The sequence below is a fragment of the Dunckerocampus dactyliophorus genome, chromosome 13 (assembly GCF_027744805.1).
Source record: "Dunckerocampus dactyliophorus isolate RoL2022-P2 chromosome 13, RoL_Ddac_1.1, whole genome shotgun sequence".
Taxonomy (NCBI): domain Eukaryota; kingdom Metazoa; phylum Chordata; class Actinopteri; order Syngnathiformes; family Syngnathidae; genus Dunckerocampus; species Dunckerocampus dactyliophorus.
The window spans coordinates 7,093,007-7,110,397 of NC_072831.1; the positions used below are offsets into that span (position 1 = coordinate 7,093,007).

A 17,391-nucleotide genomic window follows, 5' to 3' on the forward strand; every position below is an offset into this window, starting at 1 on the left:
TACTTATGAGCACCAAACATGAGAAAATTCTATCATCTCCCTCGTTTCTTTGCCCCCATTTTGAAAGCAGAGGCGCTCAAACGCTGGCTTTTGAAGCTGCCTCTTTTCCTGACGTCATGAAGAAAAAACCTTCTTCCTCATGGACATGATACCGTCTCTGATCGGCCACTAGCTAGATGAACCTCCATGATGTTGATGTTAAAATGTGAGTGTAATTCTCACAGAGCTATGTCCGTGTCGCTCACGTGTACACACTGTAATTATTTTTATTTTGAAACTTAAATTAAACTTACCTAGACAACGCTAAACTTGGCTTCCAATTCAGCACCTAAGGACAAATTATGTTAAAATTAACTTTATGAGCAGTGTGCCTGTTTGTCCTCATTGTCTGTTTTTTGTGACACTTCTTGATGTGAAAACATTATAGGTAAAACATCACGTATGCCTGGCAGCCACGAATGGTATTTGTGAAACTTTTATTCTCTTTGTGAAGATGTAATAAAGGCTCATTTGTCAGTTTTTTCAGCATCTAGACCACATTATATGTGGTCTATTTCCAAAACCATTGTACCTAGACTTCTCAAATATAGAACAGATCAATCTACAGACCGTGAGGTTTCATAAAAATACAGTTTCTGACTTGTGAAACTGTTATTCTATTTGTGAAAATGTAATAAAGGCACATTTCTCTGTTTTTTTCAGCATCTAGACCACGTTAAACCCCATCCAGTTCGAAAACCACTGTACCTAGACTTCTCAAATCTGATCTAGATTATCCTACAGAGTCTAACAATTTTTTATAACACAGTTTCAGGTTTGTGCAACCTTTATTCTATTTCTGAAAATGTAATAAAGGCACATTTCTCAGTTTGTTTCAGCATCTAGACCACATTAGACCTGGTCCAGTTTGAAAACCACTGTACCTAGACTTCTCAAATCTGACCTGGATTAATCTGTAGACCCTGAAAGTTCATAAAAACAGAGTTTCTGAATGTGAAACCATAATACATACAAATAAAACATATTTTATCCATTTATAGTTTTGTACAGGTTTGCCCAGGTTCCCCCAGAGACAGACGGGGCAGGGGAATTCCAAAATATTGAAATAGTACACACACACCTTAGGAGTGATCCTATATGGTGCATAAAGGGAACAGAAGTCATCCAGAGGTGAGACGGTGCCGTCACACAGACACAAGATGTGCACCTGCCAGCACTTGCACATACACAGTAACAACTAAGAATATGTTTGGGATGGGGTGGAGGTCATAACATTATAGAGGTAAGTATGAGCTGCTATTTCAGGGGCAGACTAAAAGTCCAACAGGCCCTGGATAAGACGCCACCTGCCCTAACTACAGCAAGGGCAAGAGATGTCTTTCCTTCTAATTTTGCATTTACTCTGCATTTACCCAACAAGAATATCATCCTTATGAGCATTTGGTAAGAATATTTGTCTTTGATGCATTTTCACAAATAGAATAAAGGTTTCACAAATTACAAATTGTGTCATAAATTAAAAGTTTAGCCTCTGTGGGATAATCTTGTCCAGATTTGAGAAGTCCAGGTAGAGTGGTTTTGGAAATGCACCTGGTCTAATGTGGTCTAGATGCTAAAAAAAAAGGGTAAAATGCGCTTTCACTGCATTTTCAAATAGAATACAGCAATCCCTCGTTTGTCACGGTTAATTGGCTTGACCGTGATAAGTGAATTTCCGCAAAGTAGTATTCCTATGGTCAGGAGCTTTGGACCGAAAGGACAAGATGAGTTTGAGAAGGTTGATGAGTTTGACAAGATGAGGCCGAAATGAGTTTTCTCCGTAGGGTGGCTGGGCTCTCCCTTAGAGATAAGGTGAGAAGCACTGTCATCCGGGAGAGACTCGGAGTAGGACCGCTACTCCTCCGCATTGAGAGGAGCCAGATGAGGTGGCTTGGGCATCTGGTCAGGATGCCTCCCGAACGTCTCCCTGGGGAGGTGTTCAGGGCAAGTCCGACCGGTAGAAGGCCTCGGGGAAGACTCAGGACACGTTGGAGAGACTATGTTTCCCAACTGGCCTGGGAACGCCTCGGGATCCGCCGGGAGAAGCTGGCCGAAGTGGCCGGGGAGAGGAAAATCTGGGCCTCCCTGCTTAGGCTGTTGCCCCCGTGACCCGATCTCGGATAAGCGGTAGAAGATGGATGGATGGATGGATGGATGGATAGTATTCCTTATTTCTAAGTGGAATATTTTTGTAGTTATGGCAGAAAACCTGTTTACGACCTTCTAAACATGGATTTTAACTTGATTAGATTTCGTCAGACATGAAATAACACCCATATAGTCACCTTTACACTTGATTTAGTAGATATAATGAGAGAAAATAAGCAATTTAAGACATAACTATGACTTGTGCTCATGTGTGTTTCAATAAATGTGTTCCGGATGTGTGGGCGTAAGTGACGTCTGCGGTTCAGAGGTGAGTTTTAGCTGGAATATGGCCACAACAGTAGCCCATTGTCAAATCAGAAAGCATGTTTTTATGGACGTCTTGAGTCTGTTGATTAATCCAGTCCAGATTTGAAAAGTACAGTGGTTTTCAACCTGGACAAGGTCTAATGTAGGAGAAATTTGCCATTATTTCATTTACACAAACAGAATAAAGGTTTCACAAATCAGAAACAGTTTTTTTTATTGAATTTCTGGTCTGTAGATTAATCTAGTCCATATTTGACAAGTCTAGGAACAGTGGTTTTCAAACTGGACCAGGTTTTGGATGTGCCTGTATTGCATTTTCACAAATAGAACAAAAGTTTCACAAATATGAGTGCAGTAACTGTAAGGTAAAAGCTGAGTGGTTAGATCAACCACCAATACTAATAGCATTAAATCCTAAAATGAGCTTTGTTTTTGAAAACTTTCGTTACTGTGCCGCACTAGATTGTCAGATGTACTTAATAAAACGGTCATGTGGCATGTATGATAGGAATAATTAACTTTATGAGGGGTTTTGTCAGTAAAACTATGCATACTATGACGTTTTTGTGGGTGTAAAACACAGTGCACATACTGAGCTTCACGTTTCTGAGAGGACACTATGATAGCATGTTCATTCACATGAGCTCTACCTCATTAATTGTCCATGAAAGGAGACATCTCGGTGCTGCTTACCTTATTTCTGCCGGATGACAAGCATTTAACGGTCCCACGCCGGAGAGGAGGCTCGATTTTGCTTTCCGCCCCAAAAAAGTTGAGGAATGGACCACGCAAGACAAAATCTCCTCCACTCTTGCAGTTAATTGGTGTCGTGCAGTTTTTAAAAATGTGTTGCAAAAAAGGTCCGCCAAGGACTCCTCTTGCTCTTCTTGTGTACAGAATAGATTGCCAGCTGTACAGCCTGGAGGAGGAGGCAGGGAGGAGAAGGCTGGGTCTAATTCCTGGGAAACACACAGACTCTTTCATGGCGCTTTGGCTTGCATAACGGAGGAGGAAAGAAAAGGAAAAAAACTCCAAAACGTGACTTTTCCCTCACTTTCCTCCTGTCTTACGTGTCCGCGAGGCATTCCCGAAATTGGTCACGTGAGTCTGCGACTTAACATGCAAGACAGACAAAATGGCATGGGACAATTCATTAGGTACACATACATATATAAAACTTTAATTTAGATAAAACATTGACATTACATGGTAATATTGTATAAATAAAAGTTTAATAGTAACCTGCAGTGGTGTACAACTGTACACTGTACTGGCAGCGGTTTCTAGTAGTGTTCCCTCGCTCCATCAGGGTTCATCTTTCGGGGATTTGCTGTTCCAGGCTGAGGCTGGCTCTTTAAAAATAACTGCATTGCGAGAAGGTGAGTGTTGTAGTTCAATGCTTACTGTCCGCTTCCCTCTCTTCTGTCTGCACCATATGGTCTTCTGTGTCCTGATTGGTTGACAATGGTCTACAGCCAGTCTCCATTGCCGTTTCCTGTTGTGGTTCTCATTGCTAGCAAACTAGCTAACCGTGTGAGCTGCCTGCTAACCGCCAGTAAACAACAGAAGCAGCAGCTAACCGGCTACGAGGCGCCATTACGGAATAAACAAATCTTTGATTCAAGGAGGAAAATACGACGACAGCAATGTTTTTAACAAGGATACAAAAAAGCGCCAGGACACATAGGCACGGTGACAGAGGAGTGACATCACTTGAGTGAGTCAACAATTTCTTGTGTCCAACCTAGTAGGTTGAGCATTAAAATTCAAACGAAATTTGAACTTTGACAGTGTTTAAACAAGAGAGAAATGTGAGGAAATGTTCATGCCTGTCTGAGAAAAGTGTATGGTGAGGGGATTTACAGCCTTAAAGCATCTAATTGTAAAAAAACAAAGCTGGCTACTTCACCGATTTCACTTATTGCGGGCTATTTTGGCAACCTATCCCCCACGATAAACGAGGGAACACTGTACAGTATTTTGGTTCCTTTAACTACCGAAGATGGTCTTCAACATGATGCAGTGCAAACTACAATCACAATAACTGTTGTTACATTAAGAACTTTTTCTATTTGCCCAGGGGTGTCCAAAGTGTGGCCTGCAACACATTTAAAGATAGAACTGCAAAAGAATCCCAGCCGCAAAGATTACAAAATCAGCATTCATACAAGAATACAGTTGAGAAAAAGCTGTAATTTTAAAGAGACTAGCGTAATTCTATGAGGAATTAATACTATTTTTATATAATACTATTAATATTACTATTTTACTAGCATTAAGTTCATTAAAAGAAAAATGTGAAATTGTAATATTTGGAAAATTAGGTTGGGAAAAAATATTATGTAAATAAGGTAAAAAAAAATAAAATGAGAAGATTTATAAGCTTAAATATTTGTAAAATATATTTTAAGGTCGTAATATGAGAAACTGATCAAATTTTGTCATCTGCCCATTTTTTTGGACAATTAGGTTGGGGGAAATGTTCTATTATAAGCAGAAAATTTATGGAAAGTAGCAAGAACGGGGGAGAAAAAAGGTTTTTCACCTTCTATCACAAATCAGATGTTTTTTTCCTTGAAATCTATGCAACTTCTTAGCATATCCTACAAAATATATCAAAGTGGCATCCTTTCATGTGGCATCAGGTTTGAACACCCAAATAGTGCGAGTGTACCGAATGAAGTGTGTGTAGCAAAACGAGGCAAGGAAAAAAACAGCATAAGCATGTCATAACGTTTATTAGGGAATGATATTTTAGTAAGAAATCTGACAAAAAAAAAAAAAATCACAGTAAGAAAAAGCGATTGTCTCTGCTAATAAAGCGGCAGGCAGGCACTTATACAATTTTATGATATAAACCATGTTAACAAGACGATGTGTGTTTTTAGACACTGCGTGCATCTTGTTAAATGTGCTTAACGGGTCCATAAAAGCAACAATGAGCCTGAGGAGGATTTGTGTGAAAAGACACACCGGCCACTTGGTGAACATCAAGATGCTGTAACCGTGATGACCGCAGCAACAGGAGATTCTGTAACCTTACATGACGACGCAACGCTCTGTCCCTCCACATTAAGAGCGTGCGTCTCAGCCTGGTTGAACAGACAGTGCTGTCAACTAATAAAGGTCCAGTGTTTGGAGCATTAGTTTAGTAATCAAAAGTTATTTGCATTATTTTATGCTGATTGTCTTGTGTGTCCATTTTCAAATCTTCATAAAAAACCTCTATGTGGTACCTCCTTAAAGGAAAATGCACTTTTTTTGGGAATTTTGCTCATCATCCACAATCCTTATGTAAAGTCTAACCTCTATGTGGTACCTCCTTAAAGGAAAACCACTCTTTTGGAATTTTGCCCCTCATCCACAATCCTTATGTAATTCATGAACACACGTCTTCCCCACTTCTGTGCATTTTAACGATATGAAAAAAATATTTACAAAAAATTTAATAAAGACACGTAATTGATGCACTTAATGGGACACACCTGTTGCGTCTAGAAAGCCTGCTTTTAAAACACCTCCAAAAACCTCCAACAAGGCTTTATGGTGTTATAAACATGCTGTGACCATGTCGTAACAGGTACATTCATGATAACATGTAATACAGTATTTTGCTCCTTTTGAGCCCAACTGGAACGTCCTTGATTTCACATGGACTGGTCGCCAGTCATTCGCAGGGCACATATAGACAACAACCATTCACACTCACATTCATACCTATGGACAATTTAGAGTCTCCAATTAACCTAAAATGCATGTTTTTGGAACATGGGAGGAAACCAGAGTACCCGGATAAAATCCACACATGCATGGGGAGAACATGCAAACGCCACACAGAGATGCTCAACGGAGATCCGAACCCAGATCTTCCAGATCTCTTGACTATGTGGCCAACCGTGTGGAATTTTCCCAGAACTTTTCCAAACTCAAAAACACAGCGGCAGCTCCAATATGTAGCATCACCTTTCGGTAGTGGCCTGAGGGATTGTGAGCACGGTGCTGAAGTGCTGCGGTCGTGTGTGGTGAAGCTAGTAGCTAGCCGGTGTGGCGTGACTAAGTATCAATGTGCCAGTTAACGTAGTTCTTTGGCGTAACAATGTTAATAATGTCGCTGCAGCTTGGTTAATATGCACGTCACATGATATGTTAATGGAGTATTGCTGACGTTTTTTGGAGGTTTTTTTTTCCAGAAGCCTTTATAAGCGGAATAAGTGCTTCCCATTACGTGCATTCTTAGCTGCGTCTTTTTTAGACGTTTTTATATCTTTACAACGCACACAGAGACATGTGTTCATGTCTCACTTAAGAAAGGTGGATGATGGGCAAAATTCCAAAAAAGTGCACTATTCCTTTAAGATAACATCAGGGACCTGCTTTGTTCTTCAACTTTAACAGGCCAACATGGTGACTGTTTAAAATCTCTGCCAGAGATCAGAGCAAGAATGTCCAATGTGCGGCCTGTGGGCCATATTTTAGCCTGAAGTTCAATTTCTATTGGCCCTTGGCATAATGTAGAAGTAAAATGAATTATTAGTCACATATTAAATATGACACTAATTTGCTTTGTTATCTGTAACATATAATGTGGATGTTTTGCTCGGACAGCTTAGCATATATTGAACTACATTGCTTTTACCATCTTTAATGCACAAAATGGATCAAAGTGGCCCCTCTGCATTCTTTAATTTTTCTGTATGCGACCCACACTGGAAAAACTTCGGACATCCCCGCCACAGTGGAAGATGTTGGGCATCTTTCCCTAAGCCGTCATGACCGTGGACCTTAGAAGTGAAAGTGCTGGTTGAAGGACCTTCTGTTGCCATGCTTCAGGACGGATGCAGCAGCTCCAGAAGTGCTCCCACGGCTCCAAAGTAACCCTACAGTGAAACAGAGGCAGGTCACGCAAGCATCAATACGTGAAATGTTGAACTTCTCCCAGGGTCGGCATCGCTCACCTCATGGCGCAGAAAGAGCGCCTTTAGCTGACCTTTGGACCAGTAGTCCATAGCGTAGGCCAGTAGCTTCATGGAGAGCGTGTTGACTCGCAGGAAGTTGCCCACAAACACCACACGCTCAATGTTCTTCAATGGCAGGACGGACAATGGTGTGTTACAAAAGAAAAATGCAGCACACAACTTCAGATTTATGGAGTACAGTTAATCCCTCGTTTATCACAGTTAATTAGTTCCAGACCCCACCCTGATATTTCATAGTGAGACCATAGAAAACCTGTTTAGAACCTTCTAAATACAGTTAACATTAGAGCCCGGTGGAAATTACCTAACACCCCTATAGTAACCTTTACACTCGTACAACCCAAATATAGACATGAGAAAATTTGCCATGTAAGACATAAATAAGACTCACGAACGTGTGTGTGTTGCTGTAAATGTCACATGTAAATGTGAGCTGAGTGGGGTTAGACCGGAAGTGACGTCGGGGGTTCTAGAGAGTTTTATCTCGGCGTGGGTGCTGCCGCAACAGCAACTTGTGTTTGGCCTGTGAATATTCTCACTCATCCAGGTCATTGTGTTCCCAGCGCACTGACTCGATTCAACTGGATTGTTCAGGCTTCTATGAGCTTGTGTTAGGGATTATTGTACCTGTTGAGATAATTCAAACCTGCAAAATGTAAGTCTGTTGTTCCAGAAATCAATTCTGAAAAAAATTGTAGTAACATTACATACCGAGTGACCAGTGTAGAATACTACATATCACAACGTCATTGAATCTGTCTTCTGAATGCCTAATATTTGTATTTCAGTTCTCTATGAGCTTGTGTTAGGGATTATTGCACCTGTTGAGATAATTCAAACCTGCAAAATGTAAGTCTGTTGTTCCAGAAATCATTTCTGAAAAAAATTGCAGTAACATTACACACCTAGTGACCAGTGTAGAATACTTCATATCACAACGTCATCGAATCTGTCTTCTGAATGCCTAATATTTGTATTTCAGTTCATTTGGACACTTTTTTTGCTTGAAAATGCTTATTTTTTTCAGCATGAGTTATTAATAAAGAGTGAAGGCGCAAAATCCGAAGAGCAAAGTGGCAAGGAATTATTCTATTTTATGAACAGAGTCTTACTACAGTGGCCCGCTTGTCATAATTTGTACTCTGCTTGGTCTGCTGCCCTCTGCTGTCTCGTTGCAGCTCTGCATAGGAAACCTCTCTCCTGCTCATCTGGCTATGCAGCTGCATCTCATCTGCAATCAAACCCTTCTTAAGCAGCGCTGCCTAATCAGTCTTGCCAGATTGTTGAACCTTTGCCAGCGTTGTGCATGCTCCGTTCCTTCATGCCACAGTCATTCTTTTTAGCCTTTATTCCTTTCTGCCAACAGTTACCAGTAAGTTGTTGACCATTTTTGTCTTTTTGTTTGTACTTTGTTAGCTTCCCGCGTCTTTTGTTGTATTTGTTTTTTCTAATCTGTGAGCTCCTTCTGTTGTCATTAACTCTTTCACTGTCTATTCACCGTCTTTTGCTTTTTTCGCGGGCGCTACAGATCAAAGTCTTATTCATCTTCTGTGTGAATTTCTGACTTGTAGGCCACGTATTTCTGTCCCAGTAGGGGGCAACAGTTCTCTTTTCCTCCAACCGGCAGCGACAGCTTGTCTATAAAGAAGACTGATTGTGGGTTGAGAGAGGAAAATGGCGAAACACATGCAGAAATCGAGCAGGGAGACAAAAAATACAGGCAGCTAACACGATCACAGAGCTTGTCTGGCGGTGGATTTTTTTTGTTTTTTGTAGACGCGATCGTGAAAGATAGAGGTGACATGGGTGATGTAGACACAAATGCAGTTGACAATGGCAGCCAAAGCAACAAGCTAGTGGTTAGCATTCAAAGCCATGTGGCGCGACACCGGAGGTCTTGAAATTTCAGCAAAAATGCCCAAAAAAACTGGCAGTATGGAGCTCTCTGCTCTAAACATGGCTGGCAGTCAATGAGTTAAATTACCATTTATGATACCACTCCTTTTTGCCTCTGCTCTGGGGCCCAAAACTCCTGGTGCCCGTGCCAGCACCCTTAACACCAGTAGGATCCAATGTATCTCCTGAAATGACCACGATAGGATCCTAATTTGGGGGTAATCTTTGCCGTTGGGACATGCTTTGCAAATTTCATGTCGCTCATGTCACTTGATTACACCAAGTGTAATCAATAGCATCGTACTTGTCTTTGTCAAGGCAAAATGGTGATGCCTTTCCATATTTATGCTTTATGGTTTGAGAGGCTGCTGCTAGGTTTCCTTGGCGTGGCTTATCTCCTCGCGCTTTCATAGCCCTGTACAATGCTGCTTGATCAAGACGCCACAAGGCAGCACCGTAAAGAGGCTGAACGCACATGAGGACACACATGGAAACAACACAAATCTTTCTTTCCAGGTGTTTTTACTTCACTTTATTTTGATGCTGTCATTTGATGAGTGTTTAAACTCTCACTGACCTCGTTGAGTGCACACATCCTGGTGATGGAGCCGATGTTGTTGGTGATGGTGACCAGAGTGGCCCTGGCCAGGTCTTCCTTGGACACAGACTCACGCTTGTCTTTGGACATCATGTTGCCGAAACTGGCAGGACAAGAACAAGCACTCAAAAAAAAAAACAAACAAACCGGCCAGTTCCCCTATACAATAAGTAGGTAGGTGTGATAAATTATATTTTTTCTATTACTGCTTCTAACGAATGTTACATGATGCTGATCGAGCATCCAGAAGCGTTGTCTTGCTCTGCCTGTGCTTTAAAATGTTGCTACTCAACTGTTGGTCTGAAACTGTGACTGCGTGCGACACTTGCTGTACTGTTTGCAATGAACTCATCAGCGCTATTCATTGCTGGCTGAGCAGTTTGCTTCTCATCTTTGTTGCAACATTGGTTCTGTTGCTGCTGTGCAAGCTTGTTCATAACCACGCTGACATTGTTAATTGGACCATGTGTTCAAAGAGCTGTTTTCTTTTCTGCTTTCTCATGCACCGCAAATGATTATTAGTTAAAAAAATCATGAGTCTTGCGTAAGCCCTTGCTGTTCCAAAGGTCTACTATTTTTGACAAAACCGGGGCATTCTACAGTCAAACTTGTCTATAGCGGCCACTAGAGGGAGTCCGCAAAAGTGGCCGCTATAGACAGGTGGCCTCTATAGACAGGTTGGCGTCCAGTTTGAATGTTGACCAGTAGAGGAGAAAAAAATAATAATAATGTTAACCAGTAGAGGGCACTGCGGACTGCGGATAAAAGTTGTACAGCACTACTAGGCTTGTTATCATTGTTCATGGTTTTAATCCATCCTGAAAATGCATGAGTCAAACAGTAGCACATCACATAGTACAATTCACAATTTTGCATGTCCAAAAAGGAGTAGGAAGAAGCAAAGCTTATTTAATCCTACCCCTCATCAGTTTCACATCAGTTGCAATACATTTATTCACCTCTTGTTCTTCCAAATGTACTTTGTAGGTCTACATGACCATGTAGTGCAATCATAGCCAAGGTTTTTACTTACTAAAAGGAAGCTAGAGGCTTAATAATAACTGATAGAATATATCCACGACCCACAGAACAAAGCTGTGCTAGTAATGTCTTACGCTTGTTTTTAATATTTTACTTTTTATACGGCAGTGTCATTACAGCTTTAGTTCATCAGGAAGTGACGGTGGGCGTCCCGAGCAGGAGAGCTAAGCTCAGTGCTAGCTGTGAGTTTCGAGAGAGTTGGGAAGTGTGTTTATGTTGGCGTGGATGTAAAGTCCTGCAGTGTTCTCCGCTGTTAATAAAGCCATTAAAGTGCATCGGCGACGTGAGTCTCTCCTTCCCCACAACAAACGGCATTACAGTATTGACCAGTGCACACCAGGAAATAAACGGTGTCACTTCTTACAGGCATTGGCTGGACAGCTATGTAGTGGGGCTTGTTTAACCTTTGCCTTGTGGGCAAGCAGGAAGGAGAGACGATGTTGAGAGATGTGTGTGTGTGTTCTGAGCTGCTGTCTGGTGGCCGCGTTCAGTAAATAAAGTTGGCAGAAGCAACAGGAGAAGTTTCCTTCTTTGCTTCGGAGCTGAATAACACTGACAAGTTAACAGACTAGTAGCGAACGGAAAAGACTGCTTTTTTTGTGTCGAATACAGAAGATAAGGACTTTGATGGATTTGTGGATGAGGATTGATCAAAAATAACGTGAGCACATTCTAAAACACTTCAATTAAGTACAACCGAACTCAGTTTTGCTCCCGCTGCCGCATGCATGCTAACGTATGTTTTTTTTTTGTTGTTTTTTTTTTATGCACTATCCACACCGCGCCACCGAAATAACTTTTGTTGACACATCACTCAACCCAATAGACAGTTTCGCTGTCTGCTGAGGCACAACAGCAAACTAACTTTTGCTCGCAAAAATGTACCAGCCCCTCTAACGTATGTAGCTCAGGTCAATTAGATTAGATGACTGCCGCATTCAATAGCCAATGAAATGCAATATGCTGGTTCATGGGTGGCCTTTTGTCATAAAGCAAAGAACTGCGGCATTACACACCAAAGGAAAACACTGACTGTGCATCAAAGCAGCGCCTCTGAAGTTTTTTTCTCTTTAGTTTGTCAGAAAGCACAGTTAGGACTTTTTGAATGCGCAAGTGTCACCAATAGAATCTAATCCTAACAGTGGAAAAATACATTTTTGTACTATCATTGTTAAATTTGACATAGGATTAGTTAAGAATTCAAGCTATGGCCTCTAACTTTTACAGTCCGTACGACCAAAAATACATGTGAAGCTGAAAAAAAACAAACCCTTTTCAAACTCCTATTCCTCAGTGTCAGTAGCACTTAAAAGTCTGACTGCTGATTTTAGGCGCTTTAGCCTTCCAAAAATCCCTGAATGCTATGGGGTTTCAGGGTTAAACAAGGAGTCAATATTCAATTTAAGCATTTTAAGAACTCGGTAAGTATAACGAAACTTACATTTCTTTACAAATCAACGAGGAATTTTTTAAAAATGTCTATAAAACAGTTCCAAAGTGTACCTGGAGGCCACCGCCCATCCTGGCAGTCCAAAGCGCTCGTAGTCTCCTCCATAGATGTCCCGAACAAGCTTGTCCACACGGGTGCTTTCCCCTTGTGAGGCCATTTCCAGAGCTTCCTCAAACGTGGAGCATCCTGTCAGCAGGCAGCAGAGACCCAAGAAGGTTCCCCCTCCAAGGCTGCATGCAAAAAACACAAAATTTACCCCTGCTCTGTAGCAAAACAGTTTTATATGTGAAATCAGTGACCTGGTCCCAGTGACGCGCTTGTAGTTGGTCTCCGAGTAGACAGCCAAGATGCTGACACCGGAGCCAATGTTGACCAACAGCAGCGGGTAGGGGTTCTCCAACGTGTACGGCCTCTGGACGCAGCGCTCCGGCTCGGTGGGGTTCTCAAAGTAGTAGCACTCTGATGGGCCGCTCGACACCACCGAGTCGATGTACAACACGCCACGAATCAGACAGTCCAGCTCGTCCAGCTTGCTGAGCTGCAAGTCAGCCATCTGCATTTTAAGGCAGTCATCATGTGAATTCACTGGGGGTGGGGTCAATGGTCAAACATTTTCAAGGAATAAAGGAAGTTCTTTTTCTGTGATGTTATGACATCTTCACCTGTGACTATACCAAATTTTGAACGATATTGTCCCGCAAAGTATTGCCGATCAATATTATTGTCAACATTATTTTGAGACCAAATTAACCACTAAAGGAGGTAATATATCATTGTGAAGTGTAGCGTTGTCCTGTTGAAAACCAGTCATTACCACACAGCCGAGGGCCTTTTACAGGAGCCATGACGGATACCCCTGCAACATCTCTACATATCTGCCGTTTGATGCACCTGCACAACCTGAAGCTCCATTGTTCCATTGAAAGAAAACACATGCCAGATCATGATGGCGCCTCCTTCACTGTGCCGTGTGGAAAACCTCTCAGGCGAGATGTCTTTGTCATGCCAGAAACTTTGTAAGCCATCAGGACCGTCGTTACTTTTTTTCCTCATCAGTTAATAAAACTTTCTTCCACCTTTCAATGTCCCATGTTTGGTTCTCATGTTTTTTTGTTTTTTTTTTGTTCTTAAAACCCTTCTCTCGCAGATGCCACCTGATGGTTGCCGGATTGCACTCGGCACCAGTAACAACCTTCATTTGGGCTGAGGATCGTCACGTGTCTTGACGGACAGCCAATTGGATCATCCATCTCAGGGCTGGTGACATTTTTGGGTCTCTCACTTTTTTTTTCCCCATAACCCTCAGGATCTTTTGAAGAAGTTTCAAATGACTGTCGTACTGTGTCCAACCTCAGCAGCAATGGCGTGCTGTGAGAGGCCTTGCATATGCAGCTCAACGGTCCGATTCCGTTCAAAGAGAAAAATCCTTTTTGCCTTTGGCTTCAAAAAAATCAAGACACTGAATCCACATTTTTGCCAAGATCTTGGCCTTTAAAGGCAGTGGTCTTTAAATTTTTGATCAGCTGATGAATAGCCTATTTCATTTTAATGTTTGTCTGCAATAAATTGCCTACTACAAAATGTTTGCCTTACTCCCTTTTCTTCTTTTTGTATTTTGAAGTTCCTTAAAATCCAACTGTGCAAAATATACGTCCTTGCAATTTTTCAACTGGTCTTTTCTTAATATGTCTAATATATCTTTCACTGTAAAGTTCTGAAATTGTTGTTTGTGACATGCACTTTCTCAGGCAATTATTACTGGCTGTCAAGATAGTGCAGCATTTCAACTGTATTAAAAGAGCAGCATTTCTTTTTGCTTTGTAGCAAACTACCACAAACTACACTGTGCGCTCAGTGAACGCACACGATTTTGCGCTGTTCCTTTTGTATTTACTTTGTCAACCAAACACCCCCGTGAGTTTTGACTGACGGGACAAAGGCTGTGTAGGTGTATTTTTTTTTACCCCCAGTTGGGAAAACTGGGCCGGGTGGTAATGTCTTGGGTGTGCATGCAAGTTTGTTGTGTTGCCTTTTTTGTTGCCACCACAAATACAGCATCCTGGCTCGTCCGTGTTGATAAGCTCACCATACTCATTTGGCTGGAAGTCGAAATATTCTCACACCGGGGTGTGGCCTTTTGGTTTGCAATCATTTTTGCCTAATTTCTACTGTTACCTTGTGCTGCTTTTACTATTATTTTTAGTGGTGTCCCGATCCAATATTTATATCGGTCCAATATCAGCCAAACAAACAACCAAACAAAAAAAAAAACAGTATCGGATTATAATCGGCCTGAATGTAAAATCTCCGATATTGGCACTCCAACACAAGCAGTCGATTCCAGACTTCACACCAGCACTTCTATCCAGCATGCAGAACCCACGTGATCCCAACAACAGCGTTTGCTCGCAAGGCGTAGGAGTCATGTCAGCCGTGTGTATCTGTTTATTGTTAGAAGTCAGAAAAAGACATTGCAGCTGAGTACAAAGCTTCATGACCATGTCAAGTTTCCTGTGGTAGTACAGAACAGGGTAAGTTTCATACGTCCATCCCCATTGTGCATTTGAAGGATTTTCGCAACACCACGTCGTACTGAAACGTTTTGTCATTCCTGCTGTTGCTATTTCTCTGAGCAATACCACTTGATCAAGCCGTTTCTAACATTACACAGGACTAAACACCTAGTTAAGTATGTATGATCTGTGCTGGTATCGGATCGATATTCAAGGCTGCAGTCAGATTGGAAGGCTGCAATTTTTGGAGTCGGATCGAAAGCGGTATATGCGGTCACCCCTAATTTTAATAAAATGAAAAATGAAGAGCTAAATGAGTTTAATAATTCATTAAATGCACTGTAAAATATTTTTAATGACATTACAGCTTATATAATTAAATATAAATATTTCTGTGTTTTTGTCTTTGTTGTGGTCTTGCAACGATATTGGTTCACTACAAAACAAATATTTTTTCTTTGTGTACGAGAAAATAAAAACCTGAACCCACCATGCGGAAGTCAGACTCAAACTTGTAGGCGCCCCCGCCGGTGGCACAGAGGCTGGTGTGCAGACTGGAGAAGTGCTTGTTGCGGCCCATCTGCAGGAAGACGGGCAGGTCATGCGTGGGGAAGCGGATGAAGTGCAGGTTGCCCGTGCGGCCGCACAGGGTCAGCTCCTGTAGCTCCAGGTGCACATCCCTGATGCCTGTGGTGCCATATGCCGTGTTGGATGTCAGGTAGCGGCGGATGCTCTTCAGGTTCTCCACCTCCTCCTGCTCTTCCTCCGCTGTGATGTCTTTGGGCTCAAAGTAGACCAGCTTGACCAGCGTGCCGCCTATGTCCATACCGAACCATGGGAACGCTGCAATTAAATGACATGCAAGGCATTTTTTACACTGCAGCATATGTAACACACTTGCACAACACCTCCACAATCCAATGCAAAAACTGTGGCACAATATGTGCAGTAAAATGATCATCAGTTTTTCTTTGTATTGCAACACAATGGATTGTGCCTGGGTACCTAATTAAGTGGACCTATGTTTAGCTGCGTTTGGGAGGGAAATGTCTGATCAAGCACAGCATCTTCATCGTCCTCATCACCACCACCATCAGGACAGTGTGTACCGCCAACGCCATCTTGTTGCTAAACAGGAGCTGACTACCAACACTCCATAACGCAAATATTACCTTGTAATGCCAATGGCAGCCACTACTCAGTGCATCGCTTACGATACACCCCCCCTCAAAATGAAACCTCCATTTCCTTGAAGGATGCATTCATTCACAAGTGCATTACTTATCTTTCAAGTCTAAAATGCCACAGTCAAATCTGGACATAACGCCTTCATAATAACACCACACACATACATGATTGTCCTTTCTCCAGTAAAACACCTACGCGGCCTGCTCTTCTTCACGGAGTCGCTCCGAAGCCTCGGCGTCGCGTCAGAGGCGCAGCGTGAGGACGACGCACGTCCAACCGGCGCGGCCGCCTCCTTGTCCGCGTCGCTACGGAGGCAGCCGGGCATGTCTTTGTTGGAGCGCGGGTGCTTCGTGGGCGTTTCGTCCTCGTCGGCGGTGTCATCGTCGCGTTGGTGGCCGTTGTACGCCATTAAAGTGTCCGATTTACGACATAGAGGCGGTATTTGATATAAAACGGGAGGACTTGGTTGTGTTTGGGCGGACAATGAAGAAGGCTAATTGTCGGGCTAACAAGCTACATTAAGCCGACGAGGTACCATCTTCTTATGTTCTCTGAGGTGGGCGGGGCCACCCGAGGATCGAAGGCTACTAGAACCAACCACAATGCTAATCATTTGCCAAGAGACCCTTTTTTGTTTTTTTATAGAACATACAAAACCCAATCCCAACATAATATACCTGTATTGTAATGACCCCATGAAGTCATGTTTAAATTACGTTTCCAAATCCTGGAACATAACATACCCTATCAAAAAATATTGTTTGGCTTTTCAACATTGCTTTCAACACAATTCATTTGCGTTGTCTCAGCATAAAATTCAATACTGACGTTAAATAGTAAATTATAACTTTAATGTGATTTGTGATGAGAACATCCAATGGGATTCAGGCGCGGATTTAGAGGCGCCGTCTTGAGGCACCCACGATTTTTTTTTTGCCACAATAAAAGCGAATAAGATGATAAACCATCCTGGATTCCAGTCACCCAGTCCCAGTGAAGGTACATGTATGTCTAAACCGGTACACGTTCATTCATTAGTACTGCTACTAATACCAAGACAGATCACCCCAGGCCACAGTCAGTCAACTGACCCCAGAGCTAGGCCGTTAGGGGGAGGAGGGGTGGGGAGCCCCAGGGAATATTTTGTGGTCTGCTTTTTGGGCCAGGAGGATGCTACACTGTTCTAGGCTGGCTGTACATGTGTATGGCTTAGTACATGCTGCACTGTGTAGTGGTACGTGGTAAGCTGCTGGCATGCAGGATAGGGTCAGCATG

At 42.3% G+C, this 17,391-nt stretch overlaps 2 protein-coding genes across 7 annotated transcripts in view; both read right to left on the reverse strand.

The window, feature by feature from the left end:
• The window catches only part of loxl3b (lysyl oxidase-like 3b), a 31,280-nt gene extending 27,355 nt beyond the window's left edge, over positions 1-3,925 (reverse strand). The window contains exons 1-3 of one of the 4 annotated variants that reach the window (XM_054796259.1): positions 3,697-3,925; positions 3,148-3,567; positions 294-328 (exon numbers count right to left, since the gene is read on the reverse strand). The gene's annotated coding sequence lies outside the window, so the exon portion shown is untranslated. The remainder of the gene's footprint in view (positions 1-293; positions 329-3,147; positions 3,568-3,696) is intronic. The other 3 variants (XM_054796261.1, XM_054796262.1, XM_054796260.1) reach the window with 3 other exon arrangements.
• Positions 3,926-5,173: 1,248 nt separating this feature from the next.
• Positions 5,174-16,677, reverse strand: pank2 (pantothenate kinase 2). 3 transcript variants are annotated; one of them, XM_054796263.1, is made up of 7 exons: positions 16,312-16,677; positions 15,419-15,771; positions 12,715-12,968; positions 12,469-12,645; positions 9,904-10,027; positions 7,410-7,535; positions 5,174-7,331 (listed from the first exon to the last, which is right to left on the reverse strand). In XM_054796263.1, the coding sequence occupies exons 1-7, from the start codon at positions 16,523-16,525 to the stop codon at positions 7,281-7,283; spliced, it is 1,299 nt and encodes a 432-aa protein (XP_054652238.1). In that variant the 5' UTR covers positions 16,526-16,677; the 3' UTR covers positions 5,174-7,280. The 3 variants fall into 3 exon arrangements, with proteins under 3 accessions (XP_054652238.1, XP_054652240.1, XP_054652241.1); XM_054796265.1 differs by having other exon boundaries at positions 16,281-16,430; XM_054796266.1 differs by lacking the exon at positions 16,312-16,677 and adding an exon at positions 15,934-16,253.
• Positions 16,678-17,391: the final 714 nt, after the last annotated feature.